A 27,137-nucleotide genomic window follows, 5' to 3' on the forward strand; every position below is an offset into this window, starting at 1 on the left:
TTCTAAGGTCCCTCCCAGCTCTGACATTCTGTGTTCTAAAGTCCCTCCCAGTTCTGACATTCTGGGTTCTAAGGACCCTTCCAACTCTGACATTCCCTTTTCTAAGGGCCCTCCCAGCTCTGACATTCTCTGTTCTAAGGGGCCTCCCAATTTTGACATTCTTCATCCTAAGGGCTCTCTCAGCCCCGACATTCTGTGTTTTCAGTTCCTTTCTAGCTCTACCATTTTGTATTCTAAAGGGTCTTCCATCTCTGACATTCTAGGTTCTAAGTTCCCTTCTAGCTCTGACAATCCATGTTCCCAAAGCCCTTCTAGCTCTGACACTTTAGAATTCTAAGTTCTCCATACTTGTACACAGTTGGCGCTTAGTAAAATGCTCAACTGAATTAAATGGAATTGTTTGCTGCCATCAGTAAAATCAGCTTTGCAAAGAACCACCTGCTTAGGCAAATAGCAATTTATGGCTTGAATGAGCTATGAAATAGGCCGATCTATCTTACTCTAACCCCCAGGGTACCTCTTAGGGGAGAATAGGTGAGTCTAGGGGATAAAGTAATCCCTTACAAGGCTGAGTAATTAGCATTTAGTTGGGCATACATATATTTATGTATGTCTGTTCTTTAATTTTCTGTGCAAAGAGAGCAATGTTTGGATAATGCAACATGGTGGGTAGTAAAAAATAATTTCTATTTGGCTTTGGGGGTATGATGTGATTTTTTTTTTTACAACAGATTTAGTTTCCTAATTATGTTAGGCTCAGGCTTGTGTTAAAATGAGTTCATATTTTCTGAGGCTGTACCAACAGACAGAGGGAGGGTGGGTGGTAGGGAGAAGTAAGCTGGGGGCAAATACACATAGAATTGTGAGAAGAACACTAGGTTCAGAGTCAGAGGGATTCTGTTTTAATCCCAATTCTCCTACTTACTCGTCCTCACTTCTCTCTCTGGGCCTCATTTTCCCTGCCTGTATTATTATTAGATATTATAACAATTGATGCTGTTATATATTATTATAGCTTATGATATTATATTATTTATTCGTTTGTTGTTTTTTCAGTTGTGTCTGACTCTTCGTGACCCCATTTGGGATTTTCTTGGCAAAGATATTGAAGTGGTTTGCATTTCCTTCTCCAGCTCATTTTTAGATGGGGAAACTGAGGCAAACAGGGTTAAGTGACTTGCCCAAGGTTTTACAGCTAGTATTTTAATTCAGATCTTCCTGACTCCAGGCCCAATGCTCTATCCATTGTACCACCTAGTTGCCCCTATTATATATTTATTTTAAAATTTATATTATTTATTTTTATATTTAAATAATGTATTTAAATATACAATATATAACTATATATAAGATATAAATTATATGCAATATAATATTTAAATTATATATGTATATATATATATACATACACATATATATATATATATTATAATCCCCCCCTTATTAGGAGGGTTGAACCAGGGGACCTCTAAGATTGCTTCCAGTTCTAAATACCTATGCATCTCTTAATTGAGAAGTGATTTTATGTTTTCTTCTTTATCATTGCTGACATCCTATCTGTAGACAGGAGCAAGGCTGAATTTGGAGTCAGAGGACCTGGGTTCAAATTATACCTTGGCTACTTTATATAGGACCATAGATTAAGAGCTAGAAGGGACCTTGGAAATGATCTAGTCTAATTCTTTCATTTTACAAAAGAGGAAACTGAGACTTGAAGGGGGTAGTGACTTGCCCAAGGCCACACAGCTAGTCAGTGGCAGAATGTGACCTTAGGAAGTCAAATATTCTTTCTAGGAAACCTCCTCATCTATAAAGTGAAGGAATGGGATTTCTACATTTGACTTCTAAATCTATGATCCTAAGCCCTCTCTACTCTATCAGAAATGTCATGTCTGTCAAGGAGACAGTGACCCATCTGTGGGGTTATAGAGCTTGTCATCTCCTTGGCCCTCATACTTCAGGGGCTCCTTCATCCTCCTTCTCCCAAGACCAGGCCACCTCCAAAGGAGGAAGGAAGGGGTCATCTGTGTAGGCTCCAAAGCTGATTTGGCTCCCCTAAGAGACAAGTATGCTTTATTCAGGGGAAAGCAATTAAGCATCTTCGTGCTGGGAATAGCATGATAGAGTGTTCCAAGTAGCAGGCCAGGGCTGGAGTAGGCAGAATACAGCTTGCTCAGTCCTTCTCCCTCTAGCAGTGATTGTTAACTTGGCTCTGAGAATTTGTTGTTGATATTTTGTTAACTGTATTTCAGTAAAATTGGTTCCTTTTGTAATACTATGTATTTTGTTTTATGCACTGAAAAACACTATTCTGAGGAACCCACAAGGCTCCACTAGACCATCAAGGGGTCCATGACACCAAAATAATCAAGAAGCCCTTCAGTAGATAGTAATCAATAGTAATATTAGTAATAGAACATGGTGTTCTAAGGTCTATGAAATGCTTTACATATATTACCTCATTTGAACCTCAAAAAAACCTTTGTGAGGTACTACAAGTATGAATACTCTCATTTTATAGTCAAAGAAACTGAGGCTCAGAGATAAAATAATCACTTTGGATGTGTGTTGTAGAGAAGATTTTTGAGTAGAGGTTGAACTAAATGTCCGAGGTCCTTTCCAATTCAGGTTGGTGGCTTGACCAAGGTCATACGTCTGGTAAGTGTCTGGGGGGAGGGGAAAGAAAAGAGTGGTCATGTCTAGGGAGGAGCTGCTGTCTGGCTTATGCTTTCTCTTTTGACCAAACCGTTGAATAGTCCACACTGACTTAAGATTCTTGGTCCACAAACCTAGCAAAGGAAGAGGTGTGGAGAATATAGATCTTACATTTTCAGTGTCTAGGAGATGAGGGATTAGGGTCACTATTCCAGATTTGGGAGCATGTTTGATAGAGAGATCCTCCTGAATCCAGTCCTGACTTTCAGGAAAACTATTTCTAGACCTGGGCCCACCATAGAGTCGTGTGCAACCTTAGGTGAGAGCCATGTGGTTCAACACAGGACTTGGACTCAGGAAATACAGGGCTTGGAATCCCATCTCTGACATTTGTGGGCTATGTGATCATGAATGAGTTATACTTTGTCTCTGAACTTCATTTTCTTCATCTGCAAAATGGGGTTAATGGTGCCTATAGCATGGGAGGAAGGAAGGAAGGAAGAAGGAAAGGAGAGAAGAAGGAAGGAAAGAAGGAAGGAAGGGGGAAGGAAGCAAACAAACATTTATTAAGGGATTACGATGTCCCAGGTACTGGGCTTCATAGGGCTGTCATGTGAACCAAATGGGGAAATGGTTATAAAATGTTTTTTAAACTCCAAAACCCAATGCAAATACTATTATTATTGTTGTTGTTATTATTGTTATTGTTATTATTATTATTACTACGGAGAAACAAAATGGCTCTCAAAAGTAAAAAGAATTACTCTCGATAGTAATAATAGTAGAGAGAGAATTGGCCTTTAAGTCAGGAAGATCTGGATTCCTGTTCTTCCTCTTGAGACATCCTGGCTGTGTGACCCTGGGCACGTTACTTAACTCAATGCCCAAGACAACTCTCTAAGACCCTAAATGATAGAGCAGGGGCTGCTGTATTGGTAGAGAGAGTGCCTTGAACCAATGAAACCCTAGGTCTAGCTTAAAAAAAAAAAGCTACTATTATCACATCATCTTTTTAGGTCTCAGTTTCTCCACTGTTCATTGATTAAAAAATTCTAATGATTGACCTTTACAACTCTTTCGAAGGGAGGAGGCCAAAATGAGATCAGAGGTGACATACTCAGAGATCCTCCCAATTAAAAGCAGGGCTAACCATGTCAGATTCAGGACGATGCCTTGGGTGATATGGTGGAAGATACAGAAAGCTGAGATTAGAGGTGGGTGGTTGGTTGGAGCCCTCTTACTTAGAGTGTTGGCGGTCATAGGGAACTGGTGTCCCACTGGACATAGAAATTCGTGGGGTGATGAGGACAACAAAGAAAGGGGCACCTTAGTGGGGTGGCATAAAAGAAGTCTCCAGGAATCTCCTCCCTTGGTAATTCCTGTTCCAGAAATCCTGCCCTGCTCACACATGCACTCACAATGACAAGGGGCAATGTTAGAACTGTTCGTGTTGGGTTGTTTTTCTGTGCTGCAGTGCCCAATCAGCACCTTGGAACAGGAGACTTGGGGAGTGTTTCTGTGAAGACCTAGTTAGCTTGCGCCTGGAACGAGACTCTTGAGACAGCTGTGGGCCTTGGGAAGGGGGAGGGAGGGAGAGGGAGAGGGATGCCCTAAAAGGGGCATCTTAGGATTCTGCCCCTTCTCTGCATAGTGGTGCAGGCCCTCTAGATCTTCTGGGACCTGAGTCTTTATCTTCTGCAACCTAGAAGCTTCTCATTTTTGTTGGGCAATGAAAAATGATTGTGAGAGAGGTTTCTTTGGTCCTAAAGACATCCTAGAAATGGAGAGGGACCAACAGGGAGTGAGCTTTCAAAAATAGAATGTCAGAGCTGAGAGGGTCCTTAGAACACAGGATGTCAGAGCTGGGAGGGCCCTTAGAACACAATTTATCAGGGCTGGGAGGTATCCTTTAGTGTATGGGATGGACTGGATGGTCACTGAGGTCCCCTCCAACTCTCAGATTCTATGATTCTATGACTTAAGAAGGTAAAAGATCATTACTGTTAGGGACATTAAAGCACAGAAAGCTAACACATAAAACGTTAGCATTGAGAGAGATCTTGGAACCTAGACTGCTATAACGTTGTTGAGGCAGCTAGGTGACACAGTGGATAACAGTGCTGGACCTGGAGTCAGGAAGACCTAAGTTCAAATCTGGCTCTAGACATTTACTTACTGTGTGACCCTGTGCAAGTCACTTGATCTCTGTTTGCCTCAGTTTCCTCATCTGCAAAATGAAGATAACAATAGATAGCACTTACCTCCCAGGATTATTGTGAGGATAAGAAGAGATAATACAAGATAAAGCACTTTGTAAACCCTAAAGCAGCGTGTAAATGTTAGCCATTACTACTGACAGGCTATCAGAGCTGGAAGAAAAGAGGTGGGCTCTTCTAATCCAACCACCTCCTCCTCCAGATGAGGAAACTGAGGCCCACGGAGGGGAAGTGACTTGTCTAAGGTCAAAGAGCTAGGTCTTGCCAGTGCTGGGCTCAGAGAACAGAGCTGCTCTTCCTTAGCTCAGGGCGTGGGTGTGTTTGGGGAGCTGGGGAGGGCAGAGCATGGGGCACTCCCAGGGAAGGAGACAGCTAGTCTCGGGAGAATGGCAAAGGATCGGTGTTGCCATAGCAGGCTGTCTCCACGGCTGCTGGAGCTCTTAAGTGTACAGGATTTTGTGTTACAGCTGCTCTCTCACAGAATCTTCACCAAGCTCCATTCGGTGCTCCCAGGAGGGTAGCCTTGGCAGAACACTTGAAATGATCTATGGTCACTTTGCGTAATAGATGTTCTCTCCGGATTTAGGTCTCCGAGCTGTGCAGTAGGGAGGGTGGCAAAGGCTTTCCCTCTGAGCCTGTCCTGACCTTTCCGCCCACTCTGCTCTGCCATTCCCTTTTCATTTCCTCCTGCTTCCTCCCTCCAACCCCTAGCTGCTGGAGGACCCCTGCGTCAGAGACAGGCAGCTCTCCCACCATGCACTGGCCCTGATACCATATAAGGAGGGTTTTTGAGAAGCAAGAACAAGCTGATGCCCAGGTGACAAACAACTGTCCATTCTGAGTGCCAATCCCAGCTCTGCCATTATTGCCTCTGTGACCTGGGACAGAACACTTCATTTCTCTGGGCCTCAATTTCTTCATATGCAAAATGAGGGGGTTGGACTAGAATAGCTTCTGAGACTCCTTCCAGACTATGATCCTTTGACCTCTATGGGTCTCACATCTTTAAAATGATCCCTAACATGCAGCCCACTAAGTGATGTCTTTGGAAACTGTCTGGCCCAGTTCTCTAGAATGGTGTTCTTATACCTTCCCAGGATGCCAGGCCTTTATCCAGAGTTTTTGGGGGCTCAGGGCATTGCTGCTCCTGTTCCCTCACCTATCAGACTTCTGGGAAGAGCAGGGACATTCTAGGGCCTACTACAGAGATGGGGAGCCTAAGACACAGAATTACCAAGGGAGGAGATTCCTGGAGACTTCTTTTATGCCACCCCACTAAGGTGCCCCTTTCTTTGTTGTCCTCATCACCCCACGAATGCTTTCTCTTTCTCAACTCCTCTTTTTTTTCTGCTTTCTCCACTTCCCTTTGCCTATGCCTTAGACATACCACTGGTTTCCCCAGGACATTGTTTAGGTTTCCTGGGGCCCCCTGCTGATCCCTTCCTTCTTGGGGAGGTGTCATTTTAGAGAAGACATAGTTTAGTGAGCTGAGTGCTCTGGGAAAAGGGCTAGGAATCATTGGGGGCCACCGAGGTGATCTGGTCCAACCCTCTCATTTTACAGATGAGGAAACTGAGGCCTGAGAAGGTCATAAGATCATAGAGTTAGAGCCAGAAAGAATCTCAGGGACCATCATTCTCCATCTCTTTGATGTAAACCATCCTACATTTCATCTGTTTCCTCTCTATTCCATGATCATAATTTCTATGTTCGTGTCTATGTCTCTTGTATCTTTGCTCTGCTCTCCTTTCTCTCTCTCTCTCTCTCTCTCTCTCTCTCTCTCTCTCTCTCTCTCTCCTCTCACTATCTTTCTGTTTCTGTCTCTCTGTGTCTCACTCCCCGACCCCCTCCCCCCCATCTCTTTCTGGTATTTCTCTGTCTTTCTGGGTTGTCCTGATAGAATGTAAGGCTGTTAAGGCCAGAGACAGCTTCTCTTTTATTTTTCTATGCAAGGCATGTAACAGTGTCTGGCACATAGCAGGCATTTAATAAATACTTGTTACTGGATTGTCTCTGTTTTTATCTCTCTGTCTCTGTGCATCTCTTTCTATGTCTGACTTTCTGTATGCTTCTTCTGTCTCTCTGTCTGTCTCTATAATTGCCTTCTTTTTTTCTCATTCTCTTTGTGCCTCTGTTTTCCTTTCTTTGACGTGTACGTGCGTGTCTCCCTCTCTGCCTCTCTGTCCCCATTTCTCTGTGTGTCTCTGTCTCTGTCTGTGTGTCTGACCCTGAGTGTCTCTTTATGCCTCTCTCTGTGTCTCTGCCTCCGTATCTGTCTGTGGGCTGCTTCAGTCCTCTGTCTGTCTCTGTGTGAACCTTTCTTGCCTATTCCTCTGTCTCTCCATCTCTATGTGTCTCTCTGTTTATCTTTGTTTATTTTGTGTGTCTCTATACCTACCACAATCAATCAGTCAATCAGCAATCATTTATTAAGCCTCTACTGTGTGTCAAATACTGTCTGAGGTGCTGGGGATACAAATACTTACAATGAGCTTACATTGTTTCTAATTCTATGTTTCTCTCTGGCTATCTGTTTCTATGTGTCTCTCTGTCTACTTTTATCTAGCTCTGTCTCTCTCTGCCTATCCTCTCTGTATCTCTCTCTCCCTGCCCACTTCTTTACTTTTCTGATTCCATGTCTCTGTCCACCTCTCTATGTCTCTGGCTCACTTGGTCTGTTCCTCTCCATCTCTATCCACGCCAGCTCCATTTCATATTCCCTTGCCTGTGAAATGCTGCCTCCAGTTTTAAGCTGCCTATTGGCCTGCCAGCCTGCTTGCCAAGGGGTTGAACCGGTTTACTATTTGGCAAATGCCACATGGTTTGATCACAGCAGCTCTATCTTTTCCCCTCTGGAGCCCAGACAGCTCACCAACCTTGCTAAAGGGGCTTGGCTAGGGCTGTCTGGGCTCAAGGCTGACCCATGGGGCCTCCTCGTACTTGGAAGTCTACACACAATAACAGATTCTGAAATGCTTTTGAAAACTTAAGGCATTATAAAGATTCCGTGGAATGTCTCCCACTATTACTGCAGCCACCCCTTTCCATGTTGTAGATGTGTAGAGGGTGTCCCTTTTCATCTAGAGATTGTACTAGATGGCCTTTGAAGTCCCTTCTAACTAATGCTGAGATTCTAAGGTCCTTCAGCCTCATCCCAAGTTTCCTGGGGGCTGGTCCAGGACAAAGGCCCAGGATTGGGTGGGAACAATGAGTGAGATCAATAGGAAATTACCAGCCTTGTGCTCTGGGGCCAGACTGAGCAAGACTGAATTGACAAGGCAGTAGGAGCTTAAAAGACCATAGATAGAGAAGGAACCTCAGAGACCATCTAGTTTACCCTTCTCATTTTACAGATGAGGAAACTGAGGCCTCACAGGCAAAATGATTTGTTGAAGGTTACCCAGTCAGTAATCATCAGAGGTGGGATTTGAACTCAGGTCTTCTGATTCCAGGGCCAACGATCCTCCCATGGTACCAGATGTCTCCTAGTTGTAGGCACCAAAATGAGACAGAGTAGTCCAATGGGAGGGGGACCTGATTTACAATGCAAACCCAGGTTGTGTGGCTGTATGATGGATATCAGAGAGGGTTACCTTGGGTTTCTCATCTGAAAAGAGGGAAAACTGCTTTTTTGTAATTTTGGACAACAGAGTTAGCACAGATATGCCAAGCTATTTAAGCTGATGTCATTTCATGGACATTATTAACTCTTAGAATCTGCCAAAAGTAAGATATGTGGTAGAAATATCATTATTCTCATTTTACAGATGGGGAAACTGAGGTAGAGATTTTTTTTTAATTCCCTATCCAGTATCACAGAGTGAGGAAACAGAAGAGCTCAGATTGGAACCCAGGTCTTCTGACTCTAAATTTAGGGCTCTTTTTGCCATAGATAGTTGCACGGTGGGAGGCCACCCAGGTATCTAGTTTGGAAAGGGTATCTCTTTTCAGCTAGATATTGGACTAGATGGTCTCTGAAATCCCTTCTAACTAATGCTGGGATTCTCAGGTCTATCAGCCTCATTCCACGTTTCCTGGGGGCTGGTCCAGGACAAAAGCCCTGGATTGGGTGGGAATAATGAATGAGGACGATGAAAAATTACCAGCTTTGGAAGCCAGATGCCAGACTCTGGGAGCAGAAAACAAGGCCTGCCTTCCTCCTTACCCACCTAAGGTGTTCCCTCAAAGGGAAAAACTCAGTTTACTGGTGGGCTGGGGCCAGAGTTTTCAATTAGCTCTGTGGTCCAGGGGACATGACCACTAAGATACAGTGTGGCTTGGTGGAAAGAGCTTTGCTGAATCTGGCATCAGAGGATCTGGGTTTGAATTCGAGCTCAGCCACTCACCACCTCTGTGACCAAGGCCACGTCACCTCCCTCTGCCTCTGAGGTCCTGGCCAGCTCTAAATCTATAATTCTATGATCTGGGTGCTCCAAGTCAAGAAGGGCATGCAATGTTTGCACTACCATGCAATCACTGAATGCCCCTGAGATCCCCTCCTGAGGACTGCAGTCCCTGTAGTCAATGCCCTCTGGGTTGTAGACATTGCTGTCTTCAGCCTAGGTAGAGCAGTGTGGTACAAAGAACACTGTATTCAGTTTGCACGTGGCCTTTGGGCATGTCACTGTTCTTGGTTGGGCCTCAGGTTTTGTTTTTTCTCTATGTTGAAGGGATTCGCTACATGAGTGGCTTCTGAGGGCCCCCACCAACTTTGACTTTCTATGTTCTAAGTCCCTTCCCAGCTCTGACATCCTGTGTTCTCAGGGCCCTCCAAGCTCTGACATTCTGTGTCCTACAGTTCTTCCCAGCTCTGACATCCTGTGTTCTAAGGGCCCTCCAAGCTCTGACATTCTGTGTCCTACAGTTCTTCCCAGCTCTGACATTCTGTGCTCTACGGGCCCTCCCAGCTCTGACATTTTGTGTTTTAAGGTCTCTTCCAGCTCTGATATCATGTGTTAGAAGGGCCCTCCAAGCTCTGATATTCTATGTCCTAAACTCCTTCCCAGCTCTGATATCCTGTGCTCTATGGGCCTTCCCAGCTCTGACTTCTGGGGCCAAGCAGATCAAAGCTAATCCCTCTTCCACGGGATGACCTTAAGACCAGCTATCACATCCCTCAGTGTTCACTTCTCCAGGCTTCCACTTTCTTCAACTGAGGCACTTCCAATGTGATCTTGGGCAAGTCAGTTAACAGCTGTGAGAGCCATTTTCAGCATCTATAAAGACGGGGCTGGACCACGTGACCTCTGAGGTTCCTTCTCTAAATTTAGAATACGGCAGGAACTTGAAAAGCCTCATCAATCTGATTGATCTCCAGCTTATCAATGCCCTTCCTCAAAATGTGGAACCAAGAATTGAACACAAGGCTCTGGATGTGGTTTGAACACAGGGCAGACTGCCCCCCTGGTCCTGGACACCAGGCTGTTTAGTGCTGTCTGTTCTTTCATTCCTAATCAGTTTCATTTCCCCCCCTAAAATATTTTTGATCACTTTGGTCTTCCCCTATCCCCGATCTGATGACATTTTTCCTCTTTTCCTTCCTAAAGTCTCTTGGTTCTAGGCCTGGTTACTTAGCACTGTTTTTTTCCCGCTCACCTATTTTATTTACACACTGGTATGCTCCTGGAGCCTAGGAGTGGAAGGTAGTCTTGTCTGATAAAACTTAGGCAAGTGGCTTAACATGTCTGTGCTCTAGATAAGGGAAGGTGTCAACCTACATTGATAGATGGAATTCCTTCTATCAATGTAGTCTCAATTCCAGTCCCCAGCTCCTAGTCTATGCTCCCAGCACCAGGGGTTTTCTTTGGACACCATCCTTTATTTTCCTCAATAACAATAGTTAGCTTTTATACACCACCTTCTAAGTGGCAGGCACTGTGCTAAGGGCTTTTAACAAATGATATCTCATTTGATCCTCACAACATCCCTGCGAGGCAGGTGCTATTATTTTAGAGTTGAGGAAACTGAGGCTGAAAAGGGTAAGGGACTCATCAAGGGTCACACAGGTAGGAAGTGTCAGAGGTGGGATTTGAACTCAGGTTTATCCTGACCCTAGGCTCAGTGCCACCTAGCTTGCTCTAAAGGTCTAGGGAACAAAGAGGCCCTGGTCCTCTTCTTGGCTCCTAAGGAGGAGAGTATTGATGTAGGTAGTGGTCCATTTCCTTGACTATTCCCAAAGTGGGGAATTGGTGCTGGGCAATTGGACCAGGCCAGGCTTTCCTGCACCCTGGCTGCTCAGGCAGCCAGAAGTTACCCAGAGATCCAAGCTGCTTGGAATGAACACGGATCCCTAGACATAAATGTTTGATGGGAGAGATGTAGATGTCTGATTGGGAAAGAAAGCTTCCTTGTGGAATGCTGAACATCCTCCAATGTCTATGTAGGCAGGTTGGGAGCTTCCTGGCCCAGCTAGCACTGGGCTTTTCTGTCCTGACTTTTCTTCAGCTGAGCAAGTGGACAGCAGGGATCGATGTAAGGGGATTGTGGGCCTTCTTGCAGAGATAAGCAGTGGGATTCCCTCTGTTGGCTTAGAATTGTGGTATTTCGGAGCGGAAGGAATCCCAGAGATCATCTCATCCCACTTCCCTCATTATATAGGACAGGGCTTCTTAAACTTTTTCCACTTGTGACCCTTTCAGCGCTTCTTAAACTGTGGATCAAGACCCCATATGAGGTTTAACAAGCGCTGAAAGAGGGACTGAAGTCCTGAGAGTGGGAGTTGATTGCCCAAAAAGGTCTGGCTTCAAACCTTGCCCTGAGTTCAAATCTTGCCTCAAGCACCTACTAGCTGAATGACCTCTAGTAAATCACTTAACCTCTCCCAGCTTCAGTTTCTCCAACTGTAAAAGGGGGATAATAGCAGCACTTACCTCACAGGGCTGTTGTAAGGATCAGCTGAGCTAACCAAATCGGGTCCAGGAAGGCTTTTATGGAAGAGAAGGTACTTGGAGCTGGGTCCAGCTTCCTTTCCACAGTTCCAAATGGCCTTTTTATGAGCATCTAATGAGATAATGAATATAAAACGCTTTGCCAACCTCAAAGCGCTACAGGAATGTCAATTACTCTTAGGATTATTTCTGCTTGAGGTCACAGAGCTCATTAGTGGCAGAGATGGGCCCCTGGTTTTCAGCTCCAATTTCCAGGAAAGCCATTTGTTTTGAGGAGTCCTTTGGGATCCCTCAAAGGTATGCCCAGCCTTAGCTGCCCCTGAAGTGCACGGCCTCAGGGAGCCTCGAACTTGCCTACACTTTGGAAGATTTTCAACATTTTTTCTCCATGGATTTGTCCCCCCCTCCCCAAGAACTCCGCTAAAGGACAGGGTGTCTCTCCCTGATCAGCTATCTTCTGCTGTGCACAGATGGTGTGGGCTGGACCTTCTCTGAGCCATTGCCATTCAGTCACTGTTCTTTGAGAGAGGGCTTGTGGGACTCCAGAACACTCCAGCCAGCCTGTCAGGGCACCCTCTGTGACCCCAGGGCAGCCTAATTGCTTCCTTCTCAGTAAAGTGATCTCTGTCTGAATTTAAATAGGCCTGAAGTCTGCACAGCTGCCTGCCTTGCTCCTAACTGGAGGCTGGCATCTACTGGGACTGGGGGAGCTTGGGTATGAGGAGAAGCTTCCAGGCTTCTAGCACTGGGAAGGCTGGGATCCCAGACTGAGGTGGGTCTAAGGTCTTGGAGGAGACAGCTGGCTCAGCCCACCAGGTATTGATAAACAGGAAGCTAAAGCTCCGTTTGGCTGTCTCCCACATTTTTTAGTGGCATGATGGTCCGAGATCTGTCTTGCCTACCCCTAACAGGGAGCTCTTCCTACTGGAATTTAAACTAAAGACCAGTCAGGAGAAGAGACTCAGGATTCTTAGATTCCCTGGCTTTCCCCTACTTTAACTAGACATCTAGGGATTTGGCAGTCAGGCATTCTAGACAGCATGGACAAAATGAATATAAGGCCTCTAAAAATGACCTTCCTTTTTTTGGGGGGGGGGGGGCAAGGCAATAGGGGTTAAGTGATTTGCCCAGGGTCACACAGCTAATATGTGTCAAGTGTCTGCGGCTGCATTTGAACTCAGGTCCTCCTGACTGCAAGGCTGGTGCTCTATCCACTGTGCCACCTAGCTGCCCCACTCTGTACGTATCTTGTATTATTTATTGCATATGTTGTCTCTCCCATTAGACTGTAAGCTCCCTGAGGGCAAGGACTATTTTTGGCTTTCTTGGCATTCCTAGCACTTAGTACAGGGTCTGACACATAATAAGGGAGTATTAAATATTTCACTAAATGAATACAGTTGAAGCCTGTTAGATTCTGTTGTGGTTGGTGCTTCATGAAGGAGTGGACAGAGCTCCGAGTCTGGAGTCCCATGAGCAGCATGGCTGCATGACTAAACGATTGGCATGAAACTCCTTCCCTTCTCTGGGTCTCAGTTTCCTCCTCTGTAAAAATGAAGGGATCAGTCCAGATGGTCTCTAACGTACCTTCTAGCTCCAGAACTATGACCCAAGCTATGGGCTTTCCTTGGGTTGGGAGAATGGCCCCCAGACCACTAATAATAATAATAATAATAATAATAATAATAAATAATAATGATAATGATAACTCATAGTCAAGGTTTACAAAGCATTTTTCCTCACTCCCAACAACCCTCTGGGATAGACAGTATCAGTGTGACTTCCTGTTTTACAAGTGAGGAAGCTGAGGCCCAGAGAGAAGTGACTCGTCCAAGGTCTTACAGTTAGCATCGGAAGAATTCAGACCCATGTATGACTCAAGATCCAGAGAGGGCAGAGCTGGGTTTGAAATCCGGGTCTCCTGCCTCTACTATACCCTAAAAAAGGGCAACTTCACGCCCAGTACAAGAAGCCACTTTCAAAATGGAATCGATTGTATTCCATCAAGGCAATGTTATATCTCCCTCGTGCTGGGAGAGGCAGATTTTTTTTTTTTTTTTGGCTATGCAATGGGGTTAAGTGACTTGCCCCGAGTCACACAGTTAGTAAATGTCAAGTGTCGGAGGCCAGATTTGAACTCAGGTCCTCCTGACTCCAAGGCTGGTACTCTATCCACTGTACCACCTAGCTGCCCCAGCAGATTTTTTTAAACCTCCTCCCCAATCCAATTTTTCAATTTCTCCTCCCTTTCTCCACTTCGGCTTTATCTTTCAGGGAATCTGTTTCTCCAGGCTTTCTTTCAGATTACTGGAGTAAGAGTTAATTGGTGGCAGAGGCTGGAGAACCACAGATGACTCAGAGATCACAGGTCATAGAGGTCGAGAGTCCAACCCCCTCATTTTACATATGGGGAAACTGAGGACCAAAGGAGGTTAAGTGATTTGTCCATTGTCACACAGCTAGTTTGGTATGTAAGATAGTAGATGGCACAGTGATAGAATGCTAGACCTGGAGTTCAAATCCAGCCTCAGAGATATACTAGCTGTGAGACCCTGGGCAAATCACCTAACCTCTTGTCTCCCTCAGTTTCCTCATCTGTAAAATGGGGATAACAATAGCACCAACCTCCCAGAATCAAATGAGATAATATTTGTAAAGTCCTTTGCAAACTTTAAAGTGCTGGCTACTACTATTGTTGTTGTTATTGTTAATATTATGTGTCTGAGGCAGGATTTGAATTCAAGTCTTCCTGACAATAAGTCCAATGTTCTAATATGGCCTCAGAGAGTGGGAAAGGGCAGCTCCCCTGTGGGAATTGAGGCGTCCCAGGGCCGAGGGCTCTCAAAAGATGATTGTCACGTGTCCAACACAGCAGGAGGAATGCCTTCCAGACCCGTGGCTTGTCACTGCTCAATCGTTCGGAGCCCCCACATCCTGGGATGTGGCTAGATGGGCTACTTAGATTAGAGATGGCCTGAGAGACCCTACATGTTCACAGGATCATAGATTCAAAGGTATCTACAGATCTAGTCAGAAGGGGAAACTGAGGCACAGAGAGGTTAAAAAGACCCATCCAAGCAGAAGCACTCTCCATTGTGATGATTCCAACCCTCCCCATCCCCACTCCCAACCAGACGGATTGAGGCTAGGCTATGGGATGGAATGAGTGGATTCCTCTTGCTTGGGAATCTGATATTCTGCTAGTTCTAGGAAGACATAATCTATTCCTTTTTCCGGGGGGGGGGGGGGGGCTGGGAAGGAGGATGTTGGGATGAGTCCCTCAACAAAGGGTTACTCATTTACTGCCCCCTCCCCCATAGCGTACACTTAGCATTAGGAAAACTTGGGTTCAAATTCTGTCTCAGACACGCATTACCTGGGCGATCTTGGACTTCACCTTCATAAGCCTCAGTGTCTCCATCTTTAAAGTGGAGATAATATCAGTACCTCCCCTCACAGGGGAGGACCAAAAGAGAAAATGTACATAAAGCACTTTTAAAAACTTAAAGTATTATATATTATTATTATTATCTAGTTAATAACACTTTCCTAAATTTAGAACTAGAAGGGACCTTAGAGGCCAATGCTACAGAAAAAGGGCTGGTCTTGGATCGAGAGGATGTGGGTTCAAATCCTGCCTTGACCACTTATTACCTCGGTGATCTTAAGAAAAGTTCATGATTTCCCTGATTTTCCTTCTCCATATAATAAAAGTCCCCTGCTATGGGAGACAGGCTAGTTCTTTTCTTTTTTTTTTTTATTTTAGGCAATTGGGGTTAAGTGATTTGCCCAGGATCACACAGCTAGTGCCAAGTGTTTGGTCTGAGGCTGAATTTGAACTCAGGTCCTCCTGACTTCAGGGCCGGTGCTCTATCCACTGCGCCACCTAGCTGCCCCAGTTCTTTTCTTTCAAAGGCTTTTAAACTGTGCTCAAGACTCATTTGGCTCAGGGCATGAAGACTTAGGTCAGAGCTTGGGAATTGCCCACGTAAAGAAAAGCCCTAAGGAAGCACCTGACACACACAGACTGGCCAGATCAACTGAGCCTCACTGAACAGGCTCTCCTTGTCCTGGTCAGGTAAATCCTCTGCTGCTGATGGATAGATTCATTTCATTATAATCTTATAATCTTGAACCTAAGCTCACAGACTGGCCTGGTCAGCTTTGACCAGTTACAGCCGTGGGGGTCCATTCCAAAATCTATCATCCAAATTTTACAGATGAGGAAACTGAGGTAAAGGAATGAAGTGACTTGTCCTAGGTTCATACAGTATCAAGCGGCAGAGGCAGGATTCGAATCCTGGGTCCCTGACTTCAAATCCAGTGATCTTTTCTATTGTGTTGGGCTTCCTCAAGGCAAAGTGGTGTGATGGGAGGAGAGCCAGACTGAGGGTCAGGAAAAGCCTGGGTTTGAATCCCTGCCTCGAAGGCTTCTGGAAGCAGCCCATGATGAGATGTTTACGCCATACCCTGATTCTCGTGGAACTCTGATTCTTTGGAACTGTTTGCGCCCCACGTGGACTTCACGAGGATACAAAGGGCAGCTCAGGCCTTACGGGCATCAGAATTTGATAGCCCTCACACTGCTAAGTGTTTGGGGCTGGAAGGGCCTTTAGACAAAACCATCTAGGTCCAACTCCCTCATTTTACAGATAGGGAATATGAAATTAAGAGACTCGCCCAAGGTCACATGGCTTCTAAGTGTCAGAGCTTGTATTCAAACCTAGCCCCCAAGACTCTGGAGTCAGGGCTCTTCCCACTAGACCACCAGCACTGCTTGGTCAAGTTAGACTGGCAGAGATTAGAGCTTGCTCTCTTTAATTGGGGGGGTGTGTGTCTGCTCTGAGCCCACTGTGGATTAGTCTGGAAGGTTTCTACCTGGATGACCACTGAGCAAATAGCTCGGGAGGGTGCTCCCTTCCCAATGGGGTCACATTCAGCCTGGCTTTCCCAGATCTAGTCCTGGAATTCCAAGGTTCAGACTACATTGTGGGGGGGGAGGGGGAGGGGAAGAACACCCTGAGCTCCCCACCCTGGAGGAAAATCGAAACAATCAAATGACATAGAATTCAATCATATTTTAAAATAACCTTTATTTAGATTTTTTTTAATATTTTTATATTTGCATCCATGCCTTCAAGAAACCTTTCCCACAGGAAAGGTTATTATTATCTAATGTTACCCATAACTCATATGCTATTTGTCATACTTCTCTTAAATAAATCATCCTCTTAGTAACTTTTAGAATTATTTAAAAAAAAAAAAACTGAAATGAACAGGAACTACTAACTCATTACCAGGAGAGACTGTTTTGTTTTCTCTATTAAGGAAAAAAAAAATAACGGGGAAAGGAAATGAAACGAAATTCATGGGGGATAAAAAATGTTTTCTAGACTATTCCTCCACAGTGCCAGATGCTGGTAAGGGCAGGTTCCTTCCAGACCCGGGCCCGATCCCTTCGTTAAAGCAGGGGCAAGTCTGAAGTCCCTATCCAGAGACTCCGGGGGGTTTCCCACCCTTCCCTTTCCCCAAACTGCTCGTCCCATCCAAAAGAAATCCAGAAGCTATCTTGTCATGCCAAGGTTTGCTTTGCTCTATAGTTTGAAGATAAAATATCCCTTTTCAAAGAGGGCACACTGAGAGGAGTCATTAAAGCAAACAGGCTTCCTAGAACTTAGTACATGGTTGAGTTTAAAGAGCTTTAAATGGTATGGTCAGCGGGAAGCATAGTGTACAGTCATCTGCAGTATACCCCTGATTCTGAGTTGTATTAGTAGAGAGGGAGAAGGGGACTGGGGTGGGGAAATCACAGTTAAAAATAAAATTGGCCATCTGTTTTGAGACCTTAGGTGGGCCGACACTGGTCCACCATCATCAACGCACACAGCCCTTTAGCTTATGAAATGTGATCGGGGGGGTGGGTGGGTGGGTGGGTGGGGGTGTGGACAATGCCTACAAAAAGCTCTGAGAGAGGCCACTCACGGACAGCTTTTCCTACCTGGGTTGCTAAGCCTCACCTGTTGCAGTGTGGGATGGATGACAAGACAGAAAGAGGCCCAGGGAGTTTTGGAGAAGTGCCACGGGACTAAAAGACAGACATTTGGTATGGAACGGGTCCCCCATGCTGGAGAAATCCACCTGGCACAACATTACCTTGGGATGGGTGCTGTGACTTTGGAGACACTCTGTCTTCCACTCTTAAAGGAACTGCTAGGGTCAATGAACAGACTAAAAAGGAGCGGAGGGAAGATGTGGTCATGGAGAGAAACTTGAGGTCCCCTCAGGGGCAGAGGGGAGCTCACCCCCTGGCCAACCCTGGCAATGCTGATGTATGCCATGAATGTCTGCTTGGTTCTCAGACTGGTAGTGAGCTCTGTCTGCCCCATCTCTTTGGCTCACGATCTTTTTTGACTGTGGCCAGGCCTCCCCTGTGATCAGCATTTGATGCCCTGGATGAATTTATACAGACAGACCAGACTGAGGCTATGTGTGGGTCTAGCGTGGGGGAGGAGGTTGGAGAGAATGTTCAGGAGACAGAGAGAGATGAGAGGAGGAACAGAAAAATGCCGGATAAAATACAAGAGGTTGAAATCACATGTTCCCTGGGCTCCGGCCATCTTAAACGCTATCACTATTTGGCAGCAGCGTGAAATAGAACATACAGGCAATAGAAACACACCCGCCTCCCTCCCACCCCTTGGAAAAATAGAAATTCCAATATTTATGCAATAATTTAGATAGAATAAGTTTTCTGCTTTTGTGCAAATAAATTAAATGAAATAATTTTTTTTCCTTCTTAAAGAAAAAAAAATTTAAAAACTGGTAGGCCATTAAAAAGAGCCTATTTTTTTTTAAATCTCCTATGAACCCAGCCAAGAAGACAGCCACCTGGCTGGGCTCATTAGTCTTTGTGGACAACACACCCTGCCAGGATGCGGTTGATATTTTTGTTGTTAATGTGACCGAGGCACTGAGTGCCCTGTACACTCTCGGGACCCCACTCCCCCCAACGCTAACACCGGGGGTGGGTGGGGGGAAACAGACCAGAATCAGAACGCACCACAAGGTTGGGCTCCAGCAAGAGCGGTTTGGACAAGAGACGTTTACAAGCACAAGGTGCACACGGGTTTTTCATTATTTACAAATACACAGCAGTCCTTCAAGTTTCATAAAAGAAGGGGTGCAAAAAAAAAATAAAAAAAACCAGAAAAACCCCAAATGAACAACAAAAAAGATTAAAACAAAACAAAAAATAAAGCCCCGAACATTAAAAAAAGAAACCAACGACAACAAAAAGAAATCAGAAAACAACACACTTGCATCGCTCCAAAGACAACAAACAGTTAACATAGTCACACACAGTTTGTAATATATACATCAGTTACAGAGGTGGCGGCGGAGGGGAGGGAGGGGCTCACACTTCTTGTTTTTCTTGATGTTAGACACATCCCCACGCACACAGACGCACCTGGCGCACATACACGCACGCGAACACACACATACATGGGCAGCAGTCGGAGGCGGGTTATCACCAATCCGCATCCTCCTCAATGTAATAATCAGGGGCAGTACCATCAAAGAGGCCTGGATCGAGGGATTTCCGCTGCTTCCCTCTGGCAAAGACCCGGGAGATGGAGCCAAATCCCATCTTCTCTTTCTTCTTTTTCCTTTTTTGGTCTTCAAGATCCTCTAGTGACTAAAAAAGTCGAGGGAAAGGCAGCAGGGGAAGGAGAGAAGAAGGAAACCATAGTTAGACGTGACAGAGCTGTCTATGGGAGCAGACATTAGTTAACTGCGTCGCCATACTTTTGAAGGAATCTCATATTGGACGGGAACAAGATGGAAAACTCAGGGGTCCTTTAAAATAGTGATTCCAGACCCAGAAATCAAAGAAGAGAAATAATGGTAATAATTATTATACCTTCCCAGGACGATTAGGCGGCACCAGAATGCATAGAGCGCTGGGCTTGGAATTAGGAAGACTGATCTTCATGAGTTCAAATCTGGCTTTGGACCCTTATTAGCTGTGTGACCCTGGGCAAGTCACTTCTCCCCATTGGCCTCAGTTTTCTCATCTGCCAAATGAACTGGAGAAGAGAGATGGCAAACCACTCCAGCATCTTTGCCAAGAAAACCCCAAATGGGGTCACAAAGAGTTGGACACGACTGAAATGATGGAACAACAAAAGTATTGTATCTTCTCACATTTCTATAGTGCTTTACAATTTACTAAAGAAAATGTTTTCTCCATCATAACTTTGAGGGTAGGTAAATGTGTAGCATGATTTACTTTTTACAGAGGAGCGAAATGAGACTGAGAAGGGGATGTGATTTATCTAAGTTCACACAACTAGTAAGTGCCTGGAGCAAGATTCAAAACCAGGTCTCTCTAGTTCCAAGGTCTAGTACTTTATAAAATGCCAGTGGACCGTGGATACCACTTAGTCCAAAGCCCCAGATGTCTGAAAACTAAGGCCCGCAGAAGTGACATCTAAGGTTATGTGATCACTGAGTGGCACAGTCCCAGTGCATATCAATGTTTGTTTCCAGATCGTTAATGAATTGGAACAGCGAAGGACACACAAAAACCCAGCAACTACCAAGAGAAGACCAATCCAAAAGGAAGGCTGTCCTCTCTATCTACGGTTGTAAGGTGAAGCAATAAGAAATAGGTCTAAAACAAGGTGACTGGCCTAGATTATCTCCGAGGCTACTTCCAGCTCCACGGACCCTACGAAATGATGACTGATTTCATTTTCTCAGGCTTTCCAAAAACTTTCTGAATCACCCAAGTAAGGCACACTTGAATATACATGGGTGATTTCGACTTGTACAGAAGCCCTTGATGGCAGAGGTGCAAAAGACCTTGGGGGCCATCTGGTCCAGCAAGCATCATCCAGCTTTCACTCAAAGACCTCCAATGGCGGGGAGCCTATTCCTTCTTGAGGAAGCCCATTCCACGGGTTTTAAAGTCAGAGAAAATCCCAAGATCCTGGATCCAGAGCAGGAAGGGACCTTAGGGGTGATCTAGTACAACCCTCTCATTTTACAGATGAGGAAACTGAGGCCCAGAGAGGTTAAGCATCCTTTGCTCAAGTGCCCTCCCTAGTGATCATCTCCAATTTATCCTGTATACAGCTTACACGCACATGGCTATTTGCATGATGTCTCCCCTACTAGATCTGGAGCTCATCGAGACTAGGGACTGTTTTTTCCCTTTCTTTGTATCTTTGGCACTTAGCACAGAACTTGATACATAGAAGGCGCTTCATAAATGCTTGCTAAAGTGACCTGCCTGAGATCACCAGGTAATATATGGGAGAGCTGAAATTCAAAGTCACATTTTCAGACTTCAGAGTCACCAGTGGCTCTGCTATGCTGTGTGGTTCCCAGGCTGAATCCTGACTCGGTTTCTTATTTCCTGTGGATATTGGGCAAGGCTTTCTTTGGCTCTGGGCCTCCGTTTCCTCCTTTAGGAAATGAGTGGATTGGCCCCACAATCCCATGATTCCATAAGGTCGAAGAATTGGCCTGGGAATGGGTGACCATAGCTGAGTTCCAAGGGAGGACCTAGAATGGAGAGGAAGTTCATGTACTTCCTCACTCTTCAGCCCCAAATGGCCTCGTGGTAGAAGGGCAAGCAGGGATGCTACACTTGGAGACCTGGGTTCAAATTCTGCCTCAAGTGCTGAGTAGCTGTGTGACCTCGAACAAGACTCAAACTCTCGAGGACCTTATTTACTCACTGGTCAAATGGGAGAAATAATCACCCTTGCGCCATCTGTTTCACACAGATGTTGTCATGAGGAAAACACTTTGAAAACCTCAAGACAGTGTATATAAATGTGAACTGTTATTTTAATCTCACCTTTTACAGAAAGCCTTTCCCCATTGCCCTTAATTCTAGTGCCTTCCTTCTATTGATCAGCTCCAATTTATCCCATTTATAGCTTGCTTGCCTGGTGTTTCATTAGACTGTAAGCTTCTTGAGGGCAGGGATAATTTTTTGCCTTTCTGTATATCTTCAGCCTTAACACAGTGCCTAACACAGAGAAGGTGCTGAACAATTTTTTTTTTACTTGACATTATCAGTCTTCTCAATCATAGGGTAAGAGATTTAGAGCCAGAAGGGACTTCTGAGGTCATTTAGTTCAATGCCTTTATTTTAAAGAGGAAACAGAAGCCCAGTAAGTTATCCACAGTCACACAAGATGTAAGCATCAGAAGGAGAATTTAAACCCAGGTCCTCCAGTCTTTTCCCATGTCCCCTGCTGCTTAATCTCTGCTGCCTCCATCTGCAAAGATGGAAAGTGGGACCTTACAGGTGTGTTGTGAAGGTGAAAGAGATGAGAGGTCCTCTGGTAAAGAGGTCCCATGAGGTAAGGTTTTGGGGCATTGCGTCAAAGAGGGCACAGCTAATTAGAGGAACTGCAGCCTACCTGTACAATCGGGTTGTGTAAATTCTTCTGTACGGGTCCGGGACTGTCCCCCTACCAGCACAAAGAGAGAGATTCAGTTGATGGATGTAACATAATCACAGACCCCCATGACCAAGGGCTGTCTACAGAGACTATAGATCCTATAAGAAAACATTCCATCTCCCCCTGCTCCCACCATTAGAATCAGAGAATACTTCAATAGTCATCAAGACACCTCAAAAGCCATCTTTGCATGTCCAAAAGTAGTCCTAGAGCTTTTGCTTGAAGCCCGCCAACGAAGGGGGAGCCCCATTACTTCTAAAGACATAGGTGATTATCTTGACAGCTGCCCTGCATACCTTCAGTGGGCTGGGCTAGGCTAAGAATCCATGTATATATAAGCTAATCCATCTATAGCCTGGACCCTTTCCACCTCCCCAATCTTCCCTACTGCTCACATTTTACTTCTCTCTATGTACTCTATGATCCAGCTATACTAGCCTCCTTTCTGCTGCTCACACAGGACATCCTATCTCTCACCTCCACGCATTTGCATTGGCTGTGCCCTATTCGTCCTTCTCGTTGCCATCTCTTATCTTCTCTGGCTTCCTTCAAGACTAAGTTCAATTTCTACCTTCTATAGGAGATCTTTCCCCCATGGCAAACCTGCCCCAGCCCCCACTCCCAGCCTCCTCATTTGCTAGACCTTTCCCTTTGAGTTATCTTTCATTTATACTTTATAACTTTATATACTTTGTATGTATATAGTGGTTTGAAAGTTGTCTTTCCTAGCAGAATGGGAATCCCTTGAGGGCAGGGACCATATTTTTGCCTTTCTTTGAATCTCCAGACCTTAACACAGTACCCAGTTTACAATAAGAGTTTAATAAACCCTTGATGACTGCCCAGAGTGGAAAGGACATTGGAGACAACTGAGTGAATCTTTCATTTTACAGAGCAAGGCCACACATGGAAAACCCATGACTCATACATAGCTAGTATGTGTCAGAGGTGAGATTCAAACCCAAACCCAAACCCAAACCCAAACCCTCTTACTCTAGAGACACTATTCTGAGATAGAGAGGATGTCATCAGGCTTCTTTAAAGAACAGCTCACTGATGGTGGAGTTGTGAACTAATTCAACTATTCTGTAGAGCAATTTGGAACTATGCCCAAAGGGCTATAAAACCATGCATACCCTTTGACCTAGCAATACCACTACTAGGTCTGTATCCCAAAAGAGACGGAAACCAAAATGGAAAAGGACCTGTATGTCCACAAATATTTTTAATAGCTCTTTTCTGGGGGCAAAGAATTAGAAATTGAGGGGATGCCCATCAACTGGGGAATGGCTAAACAAGTTGTGGTATGTAATTATGATGGAATACTACGGTACTATAAGAAATGATGGAAAATGATCAGAAAAACATGGAAAGACTTGCATGGGATGATGCAAAGTGAAATGTACAAAGTACCAGCAATATTGTAAGATGATCAGCTGTGAACGACTTAGCTATTCTCAGCAATACAATGATCCAAGACAACTCTGAAGGACTTTTGATGAAGAATGAGATCCATCCCCAGAGAAAGAACTGATGGTGTCTGAATACAGAATGAGGTTTTTTTTTTTTTACTTTCTTTTTCTTGAGCTTTTTTTTTGGGGGGGGGGTCTATGTTTTCTTTCACAACATGACTATTATGGATATGTTTTACATGACTACACACGTATAACCTATATTGAATTGCTTGCCTTCTCAAGGAGGGGGGTTGGGAGGAAGAAAGGGAGAGAATTTAGAACTCAAAGTTAAAAAATAAATGCAAAAAATTGTTTTTACATGTAACGGGAAAAATATAATACTACATACACACATATATGTTTATATATACACACATACATGCATATGTGTATATGTATACACATATTATATATATACTATATACATATATGTATATATACGTGTGTGTGTGTGTGCGCGCGCGCATGTGTGTGCGTGTATACATACACACAAAAGAATAGCTCACAATTCCTGGGGTAGATGGAGGGGCCTTAGATACAAGCCCTCAGCTCACCAATATAAACCATTCAAACTTTCAATGAGATTTAAAGAAAAACACCAACAATTTCATGTTTCAAAGCTTCTACCTAAGTGTCCACCCAAAATGGCATCCTGATGTAGCAATTAGAGATTGTTAATTGCTAGGCTTCCCTGGACTCATTTCAGTCTATCCAGATTCCATGATTTCATCAGTGTGCGTGTGGTGGTGATTTTTTTTTGGGGGGGGGGGAGCGGGAGGCCCTACCACTAATGGAGATTGCAATGCCCACCACATCTTATTAGAGACCTCAGGAGCTACTGGGGCTGGGAAAATCCTTCACTAGGTGGCCAGTCATCTGGTGATAAACCTCTCTGAACTTAGCCAGATTGATCCTTAGATGGCAGGCACAGATCACCACTAAACCTCCAAATCTAATCTCTTCCAATTTAGCCTAGGAGCCTGCCTGGGCATGTGTTCAGCTGGCATGGCTGAACCTTTTAGACCTCAGGTTCATCTTCAGACTTCAATGAGGCATCTGATTTGGGCCAGGTGGTTTCAACAAAGAGAGATTTTTCTATGGAAAGTTATTATTATTATTATACATTTGTATAACACTCAACATTTTAAAAAGTACTTCTAAACTTATTATCCCAGCCCGATTGGACGTGGAAGATAGATATTAAGACTCTCATTTTATATATAAGGAAACTGAGGCAAACAAAAATGAAACAACTTGCCCCAAATCACATAGCTAGTGAATGGCAGGGTCAAGACCAGAGAACCTTGATCCTTTGACTTTTAGGGTGGGCATATGTCTAGTCACTACATCTGTACAATATATGGAAATGTATACAATAATCTAAGACTCTCCTATACCTTTGGGAAACCTAGATTTTGGGACCAAAAAAAAAATCACAGCTAAGGGAATATTATTCTCTGGTGGCAGTTGACATGAAATACAAGAACAGCGTGTAGGTAGAAACAATATTCTGGTTGTGCCAACCCAAACCTACAGGCTTCTTACTTGATGTGCTGAGGCCAGAACATGAGAGGATCTGGAATCTTAGGAGAACACAGGGCTGATGAGGGTGAGAGAGAGAGTAGTTTCTGACAGGCAGATAATTTGGAAGGCCCTCCTACCGCAGGGGACATCAGCATGGGCCAGTTATGCCTTTACAAGGCCCCCCAAACTCAAGGACTGTTCAGAGGTGGGATAGGCTGAAAACGGAAAGAGCTTAAAAACATTTCAGCTAAAGTTTTGGATAATGGATTTACATTTACAAGCTGCCTTTCTTGATCCCTCCATGTGATGATGGGTTCCCCCTTCCTCAAAGTCTCTCATACTTATGGATCCATGGAAATATGGTATTCTCCCAAGCAGAATGGAAAGTCCACAAGGGTAAAGACTGGTTTTCTTTTGTCTTTGTATTCTTAGCGCCAAGCCCAATGCCTTAGATGTAGTTATTTAATTTGATATTTTGTTCTGGACTTGTGATTTCATAGAGATTGGGAATTCTCAGGGTGGAAATTCTTTCTACCAACAGATTGGCTTCTTGTAAATAGATGGTGTCAAACTTAGATAGAAACAGATTTCTGTGTGACCCGATTGACTTAGAAAACCACAAATTAACATTATCTATGTTAAATATTTCCCAATCACAATTTAATCTGGTATGGTTGGAGGAGTTTGACAGCTCTGTTGTTAAATAACCTACAATCTTAGATAATGGCCTTGGGCCATTAAATGCTCATAAGTAATGGGCATTGAGAGGGTCAGTAAGTTGCCTAGAGTCACAGAACCAGGATATGTCAGTCAGGGCTTGAGCCCAGGCCTTCTTGGCTCACAAGGCTGATGCATACATCAGGCTACCCTGACTCTCTGGTACATAATCAGCTTTTAACAAATGTTTATTGAACAGAATTGAATTAAAGTCAGAACTAAGATATTCTGAGGAGGTCCCTAGTCCTTTGGGGCTGATGTCTGAGAGGCCAACTGTGCCTAGCTAGAAACTGGTCCTTTGTAATCATAATCAAACCAATTGTTATTGCTCCTGGAAAAAAGTGTACTAATCTACTTCCCCATGTTCACTATTCTTGTAGCTTTCCAGACTAGATATGCCTTCCTGGCCACCACTGGATTTTGTGTGATGTCTTCCCCTATTGGAATGTAAGCTCATTGAAGGCATGACCTCTCTTTGCCTTTGTATTTTATATTTGTATCTCTAGTACTTAGCACAGTGCTTGGCACACAGTAAGAACTTAATAAATGCTTTCCATCCATCTATCCATCCATCCATCCATAGGGCTACATGGACAATGGTGCTGGGTCAGGCGGGCAAATGACTTTCTTACTCCTGGCTAAAATGAAGAGGCAGGGCCAAGTCCTGACTTTCTCTTGGGTACTCATCCTAGAGAGTTCTTCATTCCCCTATCCTTCCTGAAGCAGTGATAGTAAACAATCTCCATTCTTTTCTACTGTTCCACACCCCAATGCTCCTGCAGTAAGAAAAAAGGGAATATGAAATGCTAGACAAATGAGCCAAAGGGGCCGGGCAATTTCACTGGGTCAGCCTGGAGTGAAATGCAGAAGCCCGCATGTTCTCACTGAAGAAGGGAGGGATGGAGGAAGCAAAAGAGGGAGGAAAGGAGGGGAGGACGAGTGCTCTCTCTCTGCCCACCCTACCCACGCTCCGCTCTGAGGAAGAGGGGGGAAGAGAGAATCAGTTGGAGTGGGAGTGGCATGAAGGATAAGAGAAGATAAGGAACCCCACCCCTATTGGCCTTACATTGCAGAGGGAGTGCGTCCGGTGACGAGGGGAGTTGATGTCACTTGGCGTAGATGACCGGTCTCCTTCGGCCGCAGATGCGTCAGAGATGATGGAAGGCTGCCGAGAATGACAGGGGCTCACCCTGACAGCTGGAA

The 27,137-nt window shown here is 44.7% G+C and overlaps 1 protein-coding gene across 2 annotated transcripts in view; it reads right to left on the bottom strand.

The window, feature by feature from the left end:
* KAZN (kazrin, periplakin interacting protein) overlaps positions 1–27,137 on the bottom strand; it is a 215,521-nt gene that overhangs the window by 47,113 nt on the left and 141,271 nt on the right. For both annotated transcript variants that reach the window (XM_027859788.1, XM_027859789.1), the window contains exons 6-8: positions 27,001–27,131; positions 22,198–22,248; positions 19,331–19,454 (exon numbers count right to left, since the gene is read on the bottom strand). In XM_027859788.1, coding sequence (XP_027715589.1) covers positions 19,331–19,454; positions 22,198–22,248; positions 27,001–27,131 — 306 coding nt within the window. The remainder of the gene's footprint in view (positions 1–19,330; positions 19,455–22,197; positions 22,249–27,000; positions 27,132–27,137) is intronic.

The sequence above is a fragment of the Vombatus ursinus genome, unplaced genomic scaffold, assembly GCF_900497805.2.
Source record: "Vombatus ursinus unplaced genomic scaffold, bare-nosed wombat genome assembly UNPS02014172.1, whole genome shotgun sequence".
Taxonomy (NCBI): Eukaryota; Metazoa; Chordata; class Mammalia; order Diprotodontia; family Vombatidae; genus Vombatus; species Vombatus ursinus.